The sequence below is a fragment of the Camponotus floridanus genome, unplaced genomic scaffold (assembly GCF_003227725.1).
Source record: "Camponotus floridanus strain SB8 unplaced genomic scaffold, Cflo_v7.5 scaffold100, whole genome shotgun sequence".
NCBI classification, from domain to species: domain Eukaryota; kingdom Metazoa; phylum Arthropoda; class Insecta; order Hymenoptera; family Formicidae; genus Camponotus; species Camponotus floridanus.
Window position 1 is genome coordinate 114233 of NW_020229216.1, and position 21062 is coordinate 135294.

The 21062-nt window shown below is 30.1% G+C and overlaps 1 protein-coding gene across 1 annotated transcript; it reads left to right on the forward strand.

Annotated features, from left to right (window-relative positions):
* The first annotated feature begins 1370 nt into the window (after positions 1 to 1370).
* On the forward strand, positions 1371 to 20963 carry LOC105257954. Its single transcript, XM_025409872.1, has 5 exons — positions 1371 to 1851; positions 15665 to 15765; positions 16230 to 16424; positions 19742 to 19947; positions 20753 to 20963. The coding sequence occupies exons 2-5, from the start codon at positions 15675 to 15677 to the stop codon at positions 20909 to 20911; spliced, it is 651 nt and encodes a 216-aa protein (XP_025265657.1). The 5' UTR covers positions 1371 to 1851; positions 15665 to 15674; the 3' UTR covers positions 20912 to 20963.
* Positions 20964 to 21062: the final 99 nt, after the last annotated feature.

Genomic DNA, 21062 nt, shown 5'->3' on the forward strand with positions numbered 1-21062 from the left:
GCATTCATGAAATATAAATTTTATAATGTAACGACAACTAAACGAGTCAACCGCGATTTTTTTATAAATAAAAAAAAAATTCGAGGAAATCATTCGCGAGAAGAATTTTGCAAAGCCAATAATCTTTGTGTAAAAGATTGTGTGACATCGATAATTAATTGGACTCAAAATGAATAGATGTTAATATAATTTATTCCTATTATTCATGCAACCGGATCTTAACAAACCCCGTAGTTTTAACTAAAACTAGATGTTCGATGCTTGCCGAATAAATTGTTCAAAGATGTTATTGTCATTGTAATTAATATCACTCAAAATTATATTTGTTATTTACTTTACAATTAGAATATATTTAAAATTTATTTAGAATAAAAATTAAATGATGCATCTGTTGCACATATTTTGAGACAATATTTCTTGCACATTACTTATATCATTTTTCATATATATATAATTACTTGTAACCGTTACAAGTCTCGTTAGACAGACGATAAATTTATTGCGAAGATACAGCTGTAGCAAACGTCACATCAAATATGGCAGGTATGACTTTAGAAGTTGATGCTACTCTGTGATATCGTGAGAAGAGAACTTGAAGAAGCGAGAGGACATCTCTCGTAGCCGCTTCAAACGGCAAACGACTCATCGTACTTCGCGATCGAAAAGACATTTCCCAAGGAATTGTCATCTTGACTACTAAATGCTTGCATAGTCATTATGTCGTATATTTTATAGTCCCGGCCGTAAGTAGTTTTGGTGTCACGAGGCATGGCCTTTCGAATTATTCACCAGCAAGATAATAATATAATTCGTTATTCGATAGAAATATATTCTCTAAAAAAATAAAAGATCAAATGTGTTCAAACGAGACAGATCCCTTTCGTTCTTTAAAATATCTTTTTCGATACAATTGCTTGTTCTGATAGACTTGCTCTTCCTTTTAATATTATTATAATGTAAACTAGTGGCTGTATTTTTTCGTCTGATATTCTTTTCGATCCGACAGTTGCATAACAGATCGAGAGACAAATTTCTCTAATTTTGATATCCAGATTTCAAAATGTTAATCTTGCCATTTAAATGACAGCTTGATGAAATCCGTTCTAATAAACAAAACTGGTACTATTCTTCTCATTCAAATGAGTCGATTCAACGTCGTTACATAATTAATTAAATAAATATTTAATCCATCGATTATTAATGCGATTATTGCATCGATAAAATAATATTACGTAATTTGACATTTACTGAAATCAGGATTTACCAGTTATACTCTTTCAATGAGGTTTCTTTCTCTTATTGCAGGAGACAAGGGATTGCACTCTTGCATGATCGAAGATCACCGACGGGATAAGAGGAGATTTTCGAAACGACGATGATCGTCGATGAATCTCCTTGGTGGGGATAAAGACGAAGAGGACGAAAAGGTGGACGATAATGCTATCGCTGTGTGAACCGGTATGCACAAGTACAACCGCGATGTCGACGAACAGGTGGGGTTTGTACCCCACCTGTGGAGGACCCAACGTCTACCTGATGAGGATGATGCCCCGTTCTGGTGGGAGCAATTTAGGTTACTCGTACCACTAGGGAATGTGGGCCGACTATATACTGGCTCATCGCGACCGTCCGCCAGTTCATTCCTTTCCCGTATTTACGATTCATCAGATCCTGCGCTTCGCACTATCGACCCTCGATTCCTCCTATCGTCCTCATCGTTTGACATCGAAGTCTCTTTCTCAGCTGTCGTCCCTAGGTAAATCCGATCAGGGAAAAAGGCGATTAGCCAGAAAGAAGGGGATCGTCGACTATCTTCAAAATTTCACAGCATCCTCAAGGACCGCTTCTTCTGTAAGTAAAATATTTTATTCGACTTCTATGTATTTAAATTTCGACGCTGTTTGATACCAAAATCTCAGTACAAATATAAAATAGAGAAGCAATCGACTAAAGATTCTTAAATCGTTTGTATTTCAAGATTTCAAAGCAAGAATGAGATAAGCTTATAAATTATTCCCTTATAAACAGTTCCCTCTTCTCTCTCTCTCAATATTTAATTTCTAATTGGTAAAACGTTTTTAATTCAAAGAGCAGTTTTATATATTTATATATTTCTATCGAAAATTTCGACAATCTTTTATAAACATTCGTGAAATGGTGAAAAGCATAGCATATATTCAAAAAATGTCTCTATGGTACTGACGCGAGGATAGAAATATAAGGCATAAATACAGCTTTCTGTTGCAATATCGAACATTGAACTTACTGAAGTTATGTGGGCTTCAAGTCCTGATAAATTTCATCAATACGCGTGTGTATGTGACATGTCCTTGCCAACAAAATGATAAAAATATTAAATATCTGACAATTGATAGTCCTAACTTGCCAAAGATATGTCATAATCATTTATGCAAGCTCGGGAATCCTCTTCATTTCGGATAAAGGCGCAATACATCAAGAAAAATAGTATATTGCATGAGAATCTAATGTAGTAATGTTGCGCCAACGATTTACGAGCTTTTGTTTAATTGACGTGGTTGAAAGTTACATCTTATTGTTAGCTCTAACGCGCATGTTACTCAATTTTCGGTTTATACAAGGTGATGACAGGATGTTGCATTTCAATTTTAAAGTCATGCTCATTGTATACAAATTGTAGATTGAAATCAACGAGCTTTTCAACTTTTGCATTAAAAATGCGCAAAAAACTCATTTAAAGTAAATATTTCATTATGCAAAATAAGTCAGAATATCCGATATTGATTTTAATGATCGATTTTTTAATGATTTTGATGTATTTTCCTCCCTTTTACAAAAATTTCAAGACTTTGATATTCTTTAACATTTAATATTAAATATTTATGCAACTCAATTTCAAATTAATTCCCGAAAAATAAAGTGCTATTTTCTCTGAATTAAAAGTTGTAATTAGTATGTCGTTTGTTATTAACTTTTATGTAGTGAAAACATGTTTGGTGTCTCTGATAATATAGAAAGATGCATGATATTAATTTTTATATCAACAGAGATGACAAAGTCAATTTTAACGAAGAAAGTATACAATTAGAAAAACCGATATTCACATAAAAAGAATAAATTAGATAAATCTGTTCCAGTTACTCTTTAACTCAATTTAACAAAAGGTCTCTTTTACGCTAGATTTTTTATAAAGGTGATTTTAAGTATAAATTTTCTTTAGAAAAATGTAGAATGTCTCCTATTTTTTTTTAAATTCTTCGAAATTATTTGTGGAATTTTTTAAAATATTTCTCGGCCTTTAATTTATAATATTCGTGTCGATGCTAAATAAATAACAACGTGTATTCAAGATTAATATTCTCGCATCAGTCTATCTCGTACGGGGTCTTCGATTTATTAATGATATAAGTAAACGGTCGCTCGTGAAAGTTTATATGCAAGATGCTGCATGCAGAGTTGTAAGTAACGGATCTACTCGATTTACTGTCCGACAATATGTGAACAATTTTTACGACGATAGAACATCGCAAAAACATATAAACTTATATATATTAGATAGATGTGTATTTAAATAATAACATCATTGATATATAGATCCAAAGTTTGCAGTATTGATAACGATAAAGATTTTGTATTTAAGGATGTACGTGAATAAGCTAAATCTTTTGACAAAAGTTTGTTTTTTAATTAATAAATTACTTACAATATGAAAAAAGTTATTGATATCCCGATTTCTTAGTTAGTTAATTAAAAATTAATATCGAGATGTTATTAAAATTAATATCAGATATTTCTAAATATTTGTATGTATACAATCATTTTAAGCTTGTTGTAAAAACGATTTGCTAAATTTCCGCAAATTAATTGTACGAATAATTAATATTGTTCGAATTACGCCAACGCATTATTGATTGGACGATTTTTTTTTTCATCTTGATGTGACCGCGTTTCGAAAGTATCTTCGAATCTTCAATTCCTCATCAGTAGCATGTCCTTATTTCGATTGTCTTTATTTTGCTTTACATGTTTCCTTGTTAATTTTGAACGAAAAAAAGTCATTCGAGTAGAACGATATTTATCAATTTTTTTAGGAGTGAGAATTATTTTTGGATGTTAAAAAAAACATCTAGATAAATCTCTATAACATTAATTTTAATAACACACAATGTATACAGATTAATTTAAATATCAAAAATTTCATATTTAAAATAAAAATAAATTAATAAATAGAAACTAGAGGAACACATTTGTTATTAAAATAAAAATTGAAGCATTTAAAAGTTTATAATAGAAGCAAAATTCTTTATTTAATAAAATTGATGAAAAATCACTTTCTCGAAATTTTAGGAAGTCCAAATAATCTATGTCAGTTATTGATGAAATAATAATAATAAATATGTGCATGATTAAGTTAGTATCATAAAGTTTCTCTTTACATGCTTTACATGCTTACAAGTAACTATATCAATCATGCTATAAACCTATTTTTATTATCTTTGAGCTTCAAATTAATTTAATATTAACGTTAATGTTAACTGGTTTTGCAAACTAATAGCTGAATTTAAATTCTTTGGATCATTAAAATGTTATTTTGCGAAATCGAAGCTACCAAAATGCTTTTACATCGGTCGTTTATGCAATGTTTAAATCAACTATGAAAAAACATGTTGCCTCTCACCAGGAGAATTTAATGCTCTTAATGATTATTTCGAAACATGTTTCATTTTGTATCAAGAGAGTTTCCTAACATTTTATCTTTTTTTATTCGCTCAGTATTTTCAAATAAAATTGCACGATTACGTAAATGATTGTGCGGGTTACACACACCTGCATCTATGTATATAAATATTTTTAGATTCTCAATTTGTTTCGTTGTACGCACAGAACGTTAAATATGTCATTTATGCAAGAGAAATTTTTTTTTTAATATTTCCTTAATGATTTATCCTCTTTGAAGTTTCCTTTCACTTGTATCATTTATCGCATTTCCCTGTATTTTTTTAGATTTGAAAACTTTCTTCTGATTGATATAAGCATTTAATGTGTCGTAGAATAAAAAATATTCTTATACTTTGTTGCAAATTCTGACATATGACAGGTTAATGGAAATCAGGAAAATGGCATCCTGTTTTCTAATGAAATAAATTTCGCGTTTTTAAGATAATTGCGATTTATCTTCTCACACAAAGCAACGAGTGAAAAGCGTACATGATTGTACACTTTGCGCTATCGCAAGATTTCGACACTTTAAAATGAGTTGACACGATCCTTCCTTAAGAAGATCTACATCACACAAAACAAAGCAAAACAAAGAAGATTAATATCGTTTCTGTGAATTAGGTAGGCAAAGGTGTAATTACCATCAAAGGATTTCGAATCTGTAAATGCTTTTTCAAGTGTATATACTTGATGTTTCTTTTTTTAGGAAAGTATTAATCAAGCAACTTTTTAAAAAAATCAGTGTAATATTACTTGAATTTTTTTATTTTATTTTAAATCGCTCTTCAGATATATTTTTATATTTTATATTAAATTTATTTGAAAAAAAAGAGATTTTAAATTACACATTGCTGATTTAAAAATATATCAAAATATAAAACTGTAGAATATATAAGGTATAAATCTGTAAGAAGTCAGAAATTAGAAATTAATTTTAACATTCATGATTATATGGCATATTTTCAAGAATAATATTCTATTTTTTATCAGTAATACTTGTAATAGTAATACTTGTACTTAAATAATACAATTTAAAATAAAATTGTGTAAAATATCATACATTATAGAAAGTTAAGATAGAAATTCAACGAGGATTAAAAAAATAACTTATCTATCAAATAAAAATATGTTGAAGACACGCTGATTCTACGCGATTGATGGAAGTAATTTTGCATCATATCTTCCATTAAGAGGAAGAAAGGTGAAGATTATCCAATTGATTCGATTCGTAATTAAGGCTGGAAACTCGAGATTGCCATCTTCTGCTTTTAAATTCCCGATGTGACTCATGAACGCATTTCTAAAGTCTTCTTAAGTATCAAGTAGTAAACCCCGATAGTGTTCAGACGAGGGGAGTCATTAAGGGGAGTCGAAGTGGACTCTGTCTGTTTTTTATGAACTTGATTCGTCTCGTTTTTGCCGTGTCGGGTTCACCAGAATCCAGACACAGTCCATAGAACGCGGGATACCAACATTGCCGTTAACAAAAGTCCACCTCGAACAAACTGTAAGAGACTCCTGGAAGAGAGCCGGCTGGACGTAAAGCCGGCCAGCTAACGGTTACAACGCGATGTGGTTCGCACACATACACGTATGTGTAGAGGCATGCACACATTCACTATTTAGTGAGTGTCGTTTTCCTACACCTACGGTTCTCATTCTCATACTCATTCTCATTCTCGTTCCTGTTCGCGTGAATGGCACGACGGCGGTCGCGTCTCACAAATACTTGGAAAGCTCGACGTCAAGTCGGACAGATGTCACGACGACACGACGGTTTTGATATTGCCCATGATAGTCGTTACCACTACTTGTCCAAGTAAAAGAAATCCTTGTAGACTTGTCGAAGTAGAAGAAATCCTTGTAAACTCTCTGCGATGTGTACATTTTAGATAGCAAATTAGAATTTTTGATGATCTCATTATTAAAATTTCATTATCGAATAGAAATTTTAAATCTCCTCGTTAATTTATTAGAAAACAAAATTAACAAAATTCTAATTTGCTCGACATATAAAAAAACAATTTTTATTCTACAATTATTTGGTCAGTGAAAAATTCTGAATCTTAATTCTGTAAATATATGCTGTGCTGTTTGGGGCATAATAAGGTTTCTCTATAATTGAATAATCATTAGAATTATTTTAACGACTGCTATGTAAGTAGCAGATAAATATTATATTGTGGCTTGTTATAACGTAACTAATATGTGTAAAGCAAATTACTGTAGCGCGCGGTTATTCACATTCAAATTACAGGGATACGGAATCGATACCTCTGCAAGAGAAACACTGAGTAAAGTAAACGGTCAGAGCATCTGCTTTCAACGTGGCGAGCATTATTAATCTCCGTCACTTTGACCGCGACGTGCCTTCAGTTTACCGCAAACCACAAATGTTAACCAAACATGTCCAATAGTCTGCATTGTTTTTCATAATGTGATACGATTATTGTAAAAAATAATGAAAGAAAAGCACACCTCTCATGCTTACAGCGTGGAAAAGTAGCAATTAATATTTTACGACAGGAAAAAAATATCTATGATGGAGCAAAAATAAAAGCTATTCTGATAATTTCTTTTAGAAAGAAATAAAATTGATAAATGAAAAATATCTTTAGGCCAACGCGTGTTGTATTAATTATTATGCATAAGTTTCAATATATTATATTAACGCGATTCTATTATTCTCATAATAATAGATACTCTCATAATAATATATAAATTTATTAGTAAATTAAATAAATTTATTATTTATATAAATCATATAAATGATAACGAGATAACACATTGCCATCAAAAAATAGTTACCGTGTATCTTGATGCTTTTTAGACTAGAAAGTGCATCGCGTGTCTAACACATACATGCACGATGCAAGACATTATGATATACTTGAGTTATAATTAAAGACCATGATGCAAGAAGCAGGTAATTCCGCCCCCTCCCCATAACAGATAAAATTAGATAATTCAAAACTTTCAATTAAACAGTAAATATAAAATATACAGAATATATTTACATAATATTCAATATTCATTATTAAAATGCCTTGAGGTTGAGGCTTCAGCTAAATTAAAAACTTTTGGAAATAAAATATTTAAAAAAAGATATTACTATATTAAAATATTCTAAAAATTATCATTAATTTATATTTTATAAAACTTAGCAATAAAAATAAAATTACATAAAAGAATATATAAAATAATTCAAAACAATATCGAGATATAAATTCCTGAAATGCAAATATGAAATTTGCAAAAAAAACATATGCCTTTAATTAATAAAATAGCAAATTCGCACATTTCTTCCCGAGAGAAACGAAAAGCCGCTAGGGAGTGTATACCCGGTGGCTCATAACGGTACCACAAACTTCAAGATCGTACTCTCGGCGATGATGTTCTTCTTCTTCATCTCGTTCGTAAACCCTCGGGCGATGCACGTGTCTTCGACGAAAGAAGATAACCGGACTAATGAGTCGATTCTGGAACAACTTTCCTTTCTATTACTGCGCCATATTGAATCAACCGATCAGAACAAAGCGCGGCTCTTGATAACCATGTACAGTAAACGCATCCCTTTGGCTTTTTATCTCTCTTTCTCATTACATTTTCTTAAAAAAATATAATTTTACGGACAGAGCATTACTTTTTCGCCTTCATCGATATGATATGTAATATATATAGTATGCAGATTTAATTAGAACATAATATATTCATGATTTAAGATCAGATTTTTCTATATTCAGATATAATTTTATATTATATCACTGATTATGTAATATGTTAATTATATTGGGTAATTTACGTGCGTGTTTAAAATTAGCATGAATATGCATCTCGTGAAAGAGCAATCGGTACCATCTTAATTCAGAAGTGCCGGAATTCTTCGATTCGATTTCGATGGATTTCAATACTTCGCTCATTTGCATTCGTTGACAATTTTCCATTCACGATTTCTCGGATTTATTACCTATAAATTTAACCTATAAATTTTATCTTAACTTTGTATTGCAAATTTACATCAAAGGCTTTTTATTGTCATTAAAAAATCTTGTTACGGAACTTTCAATTTTTATATACTTTACATAATTCTAATTCATACAAAATAATCACGTAATACGAAAATCATCTTGAATATTTTATGCCACTTTTTGGCATTTAAATACTTGCTGTTTTAAAAAAAAAAACTAGACAATGATTATCATATGTATAATTATATCTTTTCGTGGAAATTTTTTTTTCAAAAAGAAAACAGAGAAAAATGCATTTAAAAATTTTAATTTTGTGACATATATAATAAAAAATGCATAAATTAGCCTAATCATACTGTTACCATCCACTTTTAAAAAAATTAAAAATTTAATGAAATAGAGAATTTGATGAAATACATATTTTTAGAAAATTATTTTTTTGTGTTAGATTTTATACCTACATTAAAATCAATAATACTATAAAAAAGTGGCTGCAATTCATAAAAATATTTATAAAATTCGAATATACAATTAAATTATTATATAATTTGAGCATTTCTAGTTTCTGACAGATGAAATATTATTCATTCTGTTTAAATAATAGATGTAATATTTTTGAATAAAATCAGCAAATTCAATGATTAAAATAATTATATAATTTTGCAACAATAAAAATTGCCTTATATCTAAAATGTATTATTTGCGAATTGAACAATATTTTAATGATAATGTATTGTAGATATTATATTGAATTTGTACATCGCTTTTGTATTTTAGATGCATTCTTTTGTAATTCAACTATCTATTTTGATTTTCGAAGAGAGATATCGAGGATATCGTGTTATTTTCAAAATGCTTTTTCAATTATCACGTGGAAACATACTGCAAGTATCTAAAAGAGGTCTAATGAGATATATCTTCGATGGTGATGTTCATCCGAGACCGCCACTTCGTGATGCGAGTGTCACGAATGGTTTAGAAAGTTGCAGCCCCTCGCTGAGACTGGCAACCGTGATTCGAGGAAAGTCAGTTACCTGATAAAAATTAGATAAAAAAACGCATTGCAAAATCACATTAAGTTTCACTAGTTGTGAACGTCTCGTTTCTAAAGATACCGCGAACATCCTATTATCTTCTCGTAGATTACGAATAACACATATTAACCTTATTTACTCTGTGTTCGCACATCTAGAAAATATCATAATTATATACAATTTTGTTGATTACACGTATGATCTATTAAATAGTTTTATAATTATTATATTTATTCTCTCTTGCTTAAAATATTATAATATTTTAAATTTTGACTACTTTCACTTTTTTGCTGCAAGTAAAGAGTGCAAAAAAATTAACTCTTTAATGTTATTACTATAATTATCATCACATAATAAAAACAGAGATATCTTTAAATTCATACCTTAATACATAAGCTTTATTTAAAATTCTGAAACGTATTTTTCTTTGTTTCCTTCTCGATAAAAAGTGAAAATATTCTCGCGAAAAGATGTAATTTGTTATACAAAATTATTCTTTTCAAAAAAATGACATAATGAAATAATATTAAGGAACTTTCATAGTTAATTCTACCCTGCCAACATGGTTACTCCACATAAAAGCAATGGTTTAATTACCATTACGAAACGTTCTGTTTTTTAAGAAACGAAATATCATATCTCTTGATTTGTGAAAAGTAATATAATGGCGCACCATAACGAATTAGCGTCTACGTTTGCATTACATTAATTAGCTGCCATTGCATCATGTAATAACGATACATTGTAACGTTAGCGCTTCCGCGTCTGGATAAGATGAGAAACAATAAAGAATGTGAGAAGAGTTGTAGTTAGAAGTTATTCACGGTAGTATCATTAGCTCCATGAAAAAAGCTCGAGAATTATTATTCTCTTTCTATTAGTCTAGGCTGCATTATATATAATTTTCAGGGGGGAAAGACAAAAATTTTCTTCTGTCTACTAAGAATTATTTCTTACGCGAAGAAATAGCGTTGGAATTTTCTCAACGATCGACGTGAACCGCAAAGAATCCAACAATGTGGTTACGGGGTCACTGGACTCCGACTCTGAATCCCATCGATTGATCTTTTCTTTTCTAACTTTACCCCGTGCATGCTTAGGTTAAATATAATTTAACAGTTTATAAAATTAAATATAATTTATATAGTTTAAATATATGGATTATTTTCATTCTCACGTCTTTGTAAACAAATATACAATGAATTATAGAAAATAATATTCTTTTCATCTAATTTTAAATGAATGTTGGAGCATAATATATTTTATTAGTCTCGGAAAGATAATTTTTTTGATAACATATAATATATTGATATTTTGATAATATATATACTGATCTTATATTACCTTCACTGCTATTTTTCTAGCAAAGAATCGCATTATTTATTATTATATAATGCATGAAAGGTTAACGATGTTTTAATTACATTATTAAATCCTTTCTTTCTAGATATTAATTAAATTTTCTCGATGACGAGAAGTATTATACAGATATAATACTAAAATACTCAACATATTTAAGTTATTGCCCAATTATTATTTACTAGCAATTATCTCTCAATTCTTACATCTTATTTTGATTTCGGCTGATTCTATTAAACAGCTGATCGCACGATGCAAAATATATTGCTTTGTAAATAAATATACTGTTTGAGGAATAGTAGAAGAATAGTGTTGAGTAAAGCTTTATTGCATAAAAAAATTAACGCATCGCATACGAGAGGAGATGCATTTCCAAGAGGAAAATTGCGTAGGTGAGGACATGTATAATGAAGACATATTACTGAAGTTCGTTTGCTTTCGTGTATAGAAATGTTCTTTCGCAAGAGATTTTGCACAACCAAGACTCGATAACAACCAAATTCATAGCATTCGTTTGCTGATCATATTTGAATAAACTCGAGACGTTCCTCTTTCCTCTCTCTCTCTCTCTCTCTCTCTCTCTCTCTCTCTCTCTCTCTTTCATTCTCGTGTCTTTCACGAGAAAATTATGATCTTCTTTGAGCATCTCGATTGAAGTATTGGAACAATCCCGAGGAGACGTTGATGTAAGATCACCAGGTGACGAGAGTTCGAGAATGATGTAACGGCAAGTTTTGCAATGACAAACTATAAAAAAAGGAATACTCGTTGAGATCACTCGATTGTTGAGTATGTGCTATGTCCGCATAGCATTTCTCACATTGAGAAAATTGAATTGACATCTAGAAAAGAGGGATGTAATAAATATCATTAAGACATCGTTAACCTTTTTATCTGTTGCGTTATCTATCCTATAGAAAAAATGCATTGACGAGTATTCAATAATTTTTAGTCTTCTAAACACACATTTAAAAAATAAATATAATTATGGAAATAATATATAAAAATAAATATAATTATAAATATATTACAAATATATTATATAAAAATAATATATATAAAAAATAAATATAATTATAATCTGCTAGAGAAGCGAAAACCCGATTAAATTAACATATAATAGACACTTTTTGAATTGCAATATATATATAATATATTAAGCATGTATTTTCTCAACTATCGATATATTTTATTTTCTATTATTATTTTATTATTTTAATTTTTTTATTATTATTATTTTAATTCTAATATAAAAGAGAAAACTGTTCCAATCTAAATATGTTGAAAGTGAAATGGAGTAAAAATAATACAATAAAATCTCTAAGATTAATTTAATTGTAAAACAAGATATAAGAGAATTACGTGAAAAGGATATCAACAATTTTATTCTCAATTTATCCAATGTATGAATTTATTCGTTATTTCACTTTATACCGGTCTCATTCATTAAAATCGATCATTAAATACACGATGTCTTATCTCGCTAATACGTATTGCCGCTCTCATAACCCATCAACCTCTATTCTGGCAATGAGCTATCAACTTTCGATCTGAACACTCCATTTCACGCGGTATACATTTAACAGGCATTACATCGCGCTATCGCATCTCATGGCACAATACATGTTTTATTATCGTTATTATAATAACACTTACACTTCCATCCTAATTGACGACTACGCGCGAAGGAAATGATTGTCAAAGAATCCTTCTATTGTGGGAGAATGAATCAGATGAATAGCGATACAATGTTCTTCTTCATTTAACTTTTTTCTTATACCAAAACGTGAGCTCCGAGATTTGGTTGCATTGTTTGGACATGTTAAAGTTCTTACGTTCTTCATTTTTCACAGCTGGAGATTTTTCTCATACTCGTTGTCAGTGTTATGGATTCAATGATATATAAATATTAATGATTATTATCCTGCGAAAACGCCGCACATGTAGATTTTCGAGACAAACCAGCTCATTATTTTTAAAAAACAAAGAGTGTATTATAGTCGCGAGGCTCTAATATACGATGGTTAATGAATATGGATGTGCAGTGACTAAATCAGATATTTAGAATTCAAATGACTATTTGTCATGTACTTAGATATACAAGTTTGTCACAAACTAGATAATCAGTAATAAATAATTCAACAATGAATAATCTTTCTAATATAAACTTTTATATAACTTGATGATTTTTAATTATTTTCTATTAATAATTTAAAAATTTATTTTCCCTTATATTTAGCAAATTCATGATTCTATTCATCGTGTATATATATATATATATATATATATATATATATATATATATATATATATTGTGTGTATATGTGTGTGCTTAATTATACAGGTTTATCAAATTAGATAATCAATAATAAATAATTCTGAATAATCTTAATATTATCTTCATATAAATCTTTATGTGACTGAATGATAATTACTTTTGATCAATAATTATTTAAAAATTTATTTTCCTTTATAATTAAGTTGTTTCCATCATAAATAAAGTAGACATCACCTGCAACTATCTCTTACAAGGATTGTTCATTTAATTTCATTGAAATATCATTATTTTAGATTGCAGTTAAATACTGATCATATCTTCTTTTTTTACTGAATATTGATGTGGAAATTTCGTTCTTTGAATAATTTCTTGAAAGCGTATTTGTCAGTTTGAATTTAGGTTACAATTAAATTAAGAGATAACAACTTGATAGCTTTTACAATCATGCAAAGTATTGCTTTCCGAATTAAAGATAATGGCAATTAATTGGAACGATGATCTGGGTGATCATAGAATCGCTTTTACTTGGTCGCTTTATAGATGCATTTTGTAGTGACTGTCGTATCGTTTGATTTTCTAGAAAGTGGTTCGCCTCGCATTTGTCCTGACGATCAATAACAGTCATTAGTAAAACCATCACGAAGCGTCGACGTTTACGTGTCACGCGAAATCAATCCGGAAGTTATAATTCGATTCGCCGTTTACTTTAATCGAATCGAGATAGAACATTGATTAATCGCGAAATAGACAACAATTATAAAATGATTGTTTCACGAGAGAAAATAGAATTTCTAATAGTTAACATATAATAATTTTTGTCTAATAATTGATTAAGAAAGTCTGAAAAGTCTACTACTTTAGTCATACAAATTAAATACAATGTATGAAAAAAGATATTCCAAATATATCATATTGTAATTTTTATCTTCCATCCTATATATAAGTTCTATATAATAGCTCTTGTATCTAATAAAGAGCTCTTATTTAAATAATAGTTTTTAATGTTGTATACTTTTGAAGAAAATTATAAAGATATAACAGGAACTATTCCTAATAAATTTTAAGAATATATCTTTCTCTAAAAATACATCGAAAAATGTATTTTAATTTCAAATTTTTAATTTTAATATCATTTAATTATAAATTTTATTTTTCTTTAACATAATTCATAAGATACTATATATTTTAAATGTGATTCAGAAAGCTGTAAAACACTATATTTAAAAAAAATTGCAGAAATTGTGTCAAAAATTTTAATGATTTATGGGATTGCGTTGCGCAAATTCAGCACACATGCAGGCATCATAAAAGCCTTGTAACCCCGTAACCTCGAACTGCTGGACACATATTCAATAGCGTTGGCAAATGTTCAGTGTTCCCATTTCCTGAAAGAATTGCCGACTTTCTTACGAATTCCACGATTCTATTCTAGTCTATGATATGTTGTTTGCCTCTGCCGTGTGCTCTAAATTTACGTAATAACTATTTGCTTAAAAATGAATACAATATAAAATTATCATTGTCGAAACTTTCTAACAGACTTGCATTTATACTGTTATGCTTTTATCATATATTTTAATAAACAGAGTTAAATTAACAATGGAAGTAATTTCATGAAATAATTTGTGAATGGCAAAATTTCATTTAAATCCTATAGATATGTTTCACGTATTAATCGATATATAGAATAATATGAATAAATCAAATATATAAATTTAATAATAATTTTTATTATATTAATTATCAAACATTAATTTTTTTCAACACTAGGCAACTTTTAGCACATTTTTTAATAGATGAAATTAAATTATAAACTTATAGAAAGTATAAAAAAGTATCATTTTGATGATACATCAAAACGCCTGATTTTTCCACTTTCTAGAATGATTGTATAGTAATCACGATAATTCTCGTTTGTATTACGCTAATTAAATATACGCATGTACGTTGCATTGTGAATGTTTTGCACGTATTAGACGAAATTGCGGCATCATACTGATTAACGATCAATTCTTGCCTAGAAATGACAAAAATTTCAAGTTTCAAGGACTCACATTAGAGACCTCATATAATGTAATATAATTTAGTCAAATTACAACGACATATTTGCATTGATGCAAATATTTCACGAAGTTTAATAAGTACAATATTGAAATATATGAAATAATTAATTATGTATATATTAACGGAATGTAATTTGAAAGCTTGTTTTGGCACTCTAAATAATTTTGGGTTTAGATATAAGGGTCCATAAATTGCCTAAAGATTCGTTCAATGATGTATTGCGAAATTGACCTATAAACAACCGTTCTGTTTCTCTTTTCAAGGTTCGGGAGTATGAGGGCCATCTGCTTGCTCCTCGTCGGCATCGTCGTCGTGAATGCCCAGCGTCGTTTAGCCTTGCCCGATCCGCGAAGCTGCGCGAATCGTAAGTATTTTCAGTGACATTTTGCAATCTTTTCTTTCCTTAGTTAACACTTGCATAACTAATTAAGTGGAAAATAATGAGAAACCAGAGTTAAGAAAGAGAGAAGAAAAGAGAGACGAAAAGAGAAGTGTTCTTCATTCATTAAAATGCGTTCGTTGTGTCGTAACTCACGGCGGCTTCATGCAAATTAATTCACGTTAAGCCGTCAAACGATTGCAGTACATAGGATGTGTGTCCCATTTATCTTCTGTAACGTATGATTTCATGGTACAAAATCATTTAGCAATACTTAAATTCTTTAGTTGTATAAAAACGCGTGCAGCATTTTTCTAAGTCTATGTATATTTCTCTGAATTGTGTAATAAGTTTGAACATGTCAAACGAAGCTGTCATTAATCGATTAACTGAGATACAATCACAACTAACTATATTATTGATGATGCATTAACATGCCCATTCTTCAGGTGTCCGTCACTCGTCATATAGAGATGGCAGAGGAGTCCTTCATTCGTATTTCTTCAGCTGGGAACATCAGCCGACCAGAAATCTCGAGGTAGACTGGCTGGATGCTCGTAATATTTGCCGTCGTCATTGCATGGACGCCGTGTCCCTGGAGACTCCTCAGGAAAACGAATTCGTCAAGCAGAGACTAGCGAGAGGTGAGCTGCCGCGATGACAAATTCAAAATTGTTGTTGCTTCTTTACCAATCCATATATATATGTATATATGTCTTATAAAAATTTATTATCTTATATAATCTCTTGCGAATAATCAAGAGAGGCTAATTCGTGAATTGGTGATTTCGACAAGAATTGATAAATGGTAGATTTAATCGTTGGTTATTCGAGTGATGCAATCTAGTCGGTAGCCAAACATCTCATCAAGCTTTAGCTAACAAATCCTTTCTGATGACTCTTAACGCTTTCTTAATAAAAATGTTAAGGTATGAAGAGTTATCAAGTCCTAAGTAAAAATGTATAACCTTTTGCAAGACTTTCGTGAAAATGAATAATAAATTGCTCTTCACATACATAACTTAATGCATTAAGGTCTGAAAATATTTTTATCCAAACTTTTTCCATTTGTATTTGGGCCGAATGTTGTAAGATAATAATTTTAAAATTGTAAAAATATCACATTCTCTCTATAGCACAAATTATATATTAAATCTTGTGACATTAAGTTGACAGATTAAATTCAATTCGTCGGCAACTTGTTAAATATTCTTTCAATTACAAATTTAAAATAATGCGCGATTATTCCTAGCTACGTAAAGTATTTTTATTAAAAAAAGAATTGTTTAATCAATTTTTATACATTTATTCATGGAGATAAGTTTTATAATAGGTCAGACAAACGTTAAACCGTTAAATTGTAAAAGTCAAGAAGTAATTAATTGATCATAATCGCGATCTGATTGAAGATTGCGATCATGATCAATTAATTACTTCTTGACTTTTACAATTTAGCGATTGTGAAAAAAATATTTTCTTAACATAAACTATGTCAATGTCACATTAATATTCTTGCAACTTCCGTATAAAAGTACATATCGATTACATAATTTTTTTTAGTGTTTCTATTTCTTGTTTGCTAAACGAAAATTATCATACATAATTCATGTAAAATCCGAGTCCGTTTAAATTATTCGATGAAAGATTCGAAAGGCGTCATAGAATCTCATTAACGTTCATTTCGCGTTTCTTTGTCCGCGGGGAAATTTTCACGCTGCAACTTTGTCGAGCCTACAATACAATAAAGAAGGCTCTCGAGCGCGTGAGAAGTAAAAGCGGAATCTTCTTCGGTCAATTTGCGGGCGTAAATGATTGCACAATGTTGCTGCGCGATTAAATTTCACGAAGGGGTAGCGAAAACGAGCGAGATTAGGCGCGTTCGCAGATTCAGTGGCGTAACGTTTCGTGCCTTGGCTCGTCATTTCTCTTCGTCATTTCTCTACGACCCGTAGTTTGAACCTTCTTGATGAAGAATTTCAGTTGCAATTTAGACTCGCGGGTGACTAGATGCTCGTATACCCCTATACTCGGTTAAGCGGGTCACTTTCACTTGACCGTTGATGCTCTGTGTAGAAAAAGGAGCCGACGTGAAAGGGACTTTATGTAGGTACTTGTAATTCAACGATTTGTCTTCTTGAGCCTGGAATCTCGTTAATCTTCAACGATAACGAAACATTCGTTGTCTTTAAAATGACTATCGATTAACTTTGATTCGAGCAATCGATATTGAAATACAGAATATAATGATGATTTAATATATTTCGGTCTCTCTAATAAATAATATATAATATAATTGATTATTTTAAAGCAGGATTTTTGTGATTTTTATCGTTTTAAAGAGATACATTTTGCATGACAACACATATGCACACACAAAAGCAACGATGTTAGATGAATTTGTATTAAATAGTCATTAAAGTCCATATTTTATATATAATCTTTATTACTCGAGATTTATTATTTGAAATTTTATGCCTTTCTTTTGTTAGATAATTTATGTATATTAATATTCTTCTCTCTCTCCCTCCATGTAATATATGTTAGATAATTGATGTATATCAATATTCTTCTCTCTCTCTCCCCTATAATAATAAGAGTTTTCGCCACGATTTCACACGTTTTCACTTAATATATTATCTTACACACTTTCTTTTCTCTCGAACTTTCAAGTAATTCTAATTAATTTGTCGTTAAAACAATAATTATTATACATCCATGTATCTATTTTAATTTGTTCTTCGAGTATTTTCAGTTATCAATGTTGATGAATCAATTGATATTGATTAATCAAGACTGTTTAAATTAATGCAGATTTTTAGAAAAAAATTTTAGCTGTACAACTATATTTTCCTTCTTTTTATCTATATTATAAATAATCAAATTGTTTCTCTAAAGGAAGATAAATTAATAATTATTAGCAAAATAATAAAGATTATTAATTGAGCTATAATTAATAATGAACAAGCATCGTGCTTTGTAATAAACCTAGATTGTTGGATGCGAGTTAATTATTCAGTAGATGAAAAATTCCGCATGCCACGGAAAACCGCATTAAAAATATAATAAGGAAGATAAAATAAGGAAATGTCGGGCGAAACTAAATTTAAGGCATCTGACAGGTCAACAGACGATGGCGGATGCTTCCGAAGAATTTAATGGCGCGCTGCGATTTATTTAATTAATTTGCGTGCATTTAATTAATCTGCGAGATCAAATGCACAGACTTCAAAAAGTAATTTAAATTTTCAAAATTTATACAAGTCTATCTTTATGTAAATAATTCATTGAAAGATGTTCATTTTGAGTCCAAAACATGCTCGGTGCATACAGATTCGCAAAATCTTTCAGCAATTTCAGCAAAAAAGTATTTTGTATAAAATTAAATAATAAAATATGGCCATCGCAAGGTAATTACATAGCACGTATAATTATACGATAGAGATACGTCAGTTAATAATTTCTTTTAATTATAAATCGAGTTGCAATTCGAATATATGATATTTTATACGAGGTTGTTTGAGTTATTGTTCAGATAATAAGATGTTATTTATGATTGAGATACATGGTATTATTAAGAAAATGATAGTTATTTATCCATGCTTCCTTGAGCCTCATTTAGTATTTATGAATACCTGCCATCATATTTTGGATAATTTTATATCTAGGAAAAGAAGATTCTATTGCGGTCACAAGTGACGCGGATATCCGGGTGAAAATAATCAATGCATCAAGAGTGACAGAGATTGAAAAGTTGTCAACGTATAATTTATAACTGACATCGGTTGCTGATTCAGATAATAAGAAATTTAATTATTTGTTTCCACAGATTTATATAAAAAATTCGCGTTTCCTTGCTCTTGTTCCTAGCAAATATTTCTTCACATTAATTTTTAGTCACACATTAATTGCATGAATTATAAACTTTTAAATTTGTGTTATATTCATACTATCGTTTAATTAGGAAATGTGAGATACATTTGGACGTCGGGCCGCAAGTGCAACTTCAATGGCTGCGACCGAGCAGATCTTCAGCCCCAGAACGTTAACGGATGGTTCTGGTCTGGATCTGGCGCCAAGATCGGACCGACGAGCCAGCGTAACACTGGAGACTGGAGCAACACTGGAGGATATGGTCAACCACAACCAGACAACCGCGAAGCTGCACAGGTATGATATTCTTTTTACTTTCAAAATTTTTATATTTTTAATATTTAGATAATTGCATGTATAATTCCACGTAAACAAGGACCTTTATGTATATTTCAACATATATTTTACAAATGGATTGCTTAAGTTATAAAAAATATTTAATATAAAGAAGGAATTACCGCGAAGATTTTGCCAAGTGGAGCAATTGGCTCCAACATGCTTTCGTAACGCACGTTTGGCGCCGGCCTCGTGAAACTCTGATTTATATTCTTGTAGGATAGAGAGAGTGAAAGTGTTTTGGCATCTTCGGCGATGCTCTTATATGTGACCTTTAATATTTTTAAAGGCTCTCGTTATGAACTAGATGTAGAAACTTACATGTACTTACTGATCTTTCAACATTGAGAATTAAAAAAAAAATGAAATTCATGTATCTTTTTTTTTAACGCTTTTTTTAACGCTAATATGTTTTAAAAGCTTTTGCTATTTCAATAATATTGTGTAAAAGAAAAAATATATTAGTTTTTTAAGATAAAAATTGATCTATTTTATATCAAATTTCTCATTTATGAATTAAAAATTAAAACATGTAAAATTAATATTTTTCCAATAATCGGATAAAAACCACTATTATATTTGGAAATTAGAAATATTATATTCTAATTAAAAGAAAATTTGAACAGAATGTATATTTTTGAACTATTTTTTTTCAATCAAATAACATATCTAACTTTCCAAGAATAAAAACTTATTCAATTATAACATTTTTTTCCGAAGTCAGTCTAATCGTAAGGTTTATTATAATTATCTCGTTTACTTACAGGGCAACGACGAGTCTTGTTTGTCTATATTAAACAACTTTTACAACGATGGCATCAAGTGGCACGACGTGGCATGTCACCACATCAAACCTTTCGTATGCGAGGACAGCGACGAGCTTCTCAACTTCGTCGCATCCCGGAACCCAGGTATCCGTTTGTGAAAGGCGACCGCGGCGAACCCTGGCAAATAAATTATCGTCGTAAATGGAAGAATTGCGAGGACAAACCAGAGAGAGAGAGAGGACAAAGGCAACGATATTTCAAGCGTATCGTGTACTCTTTCTCTTTCTCTCTCTTTTTCGTCGTACCTTT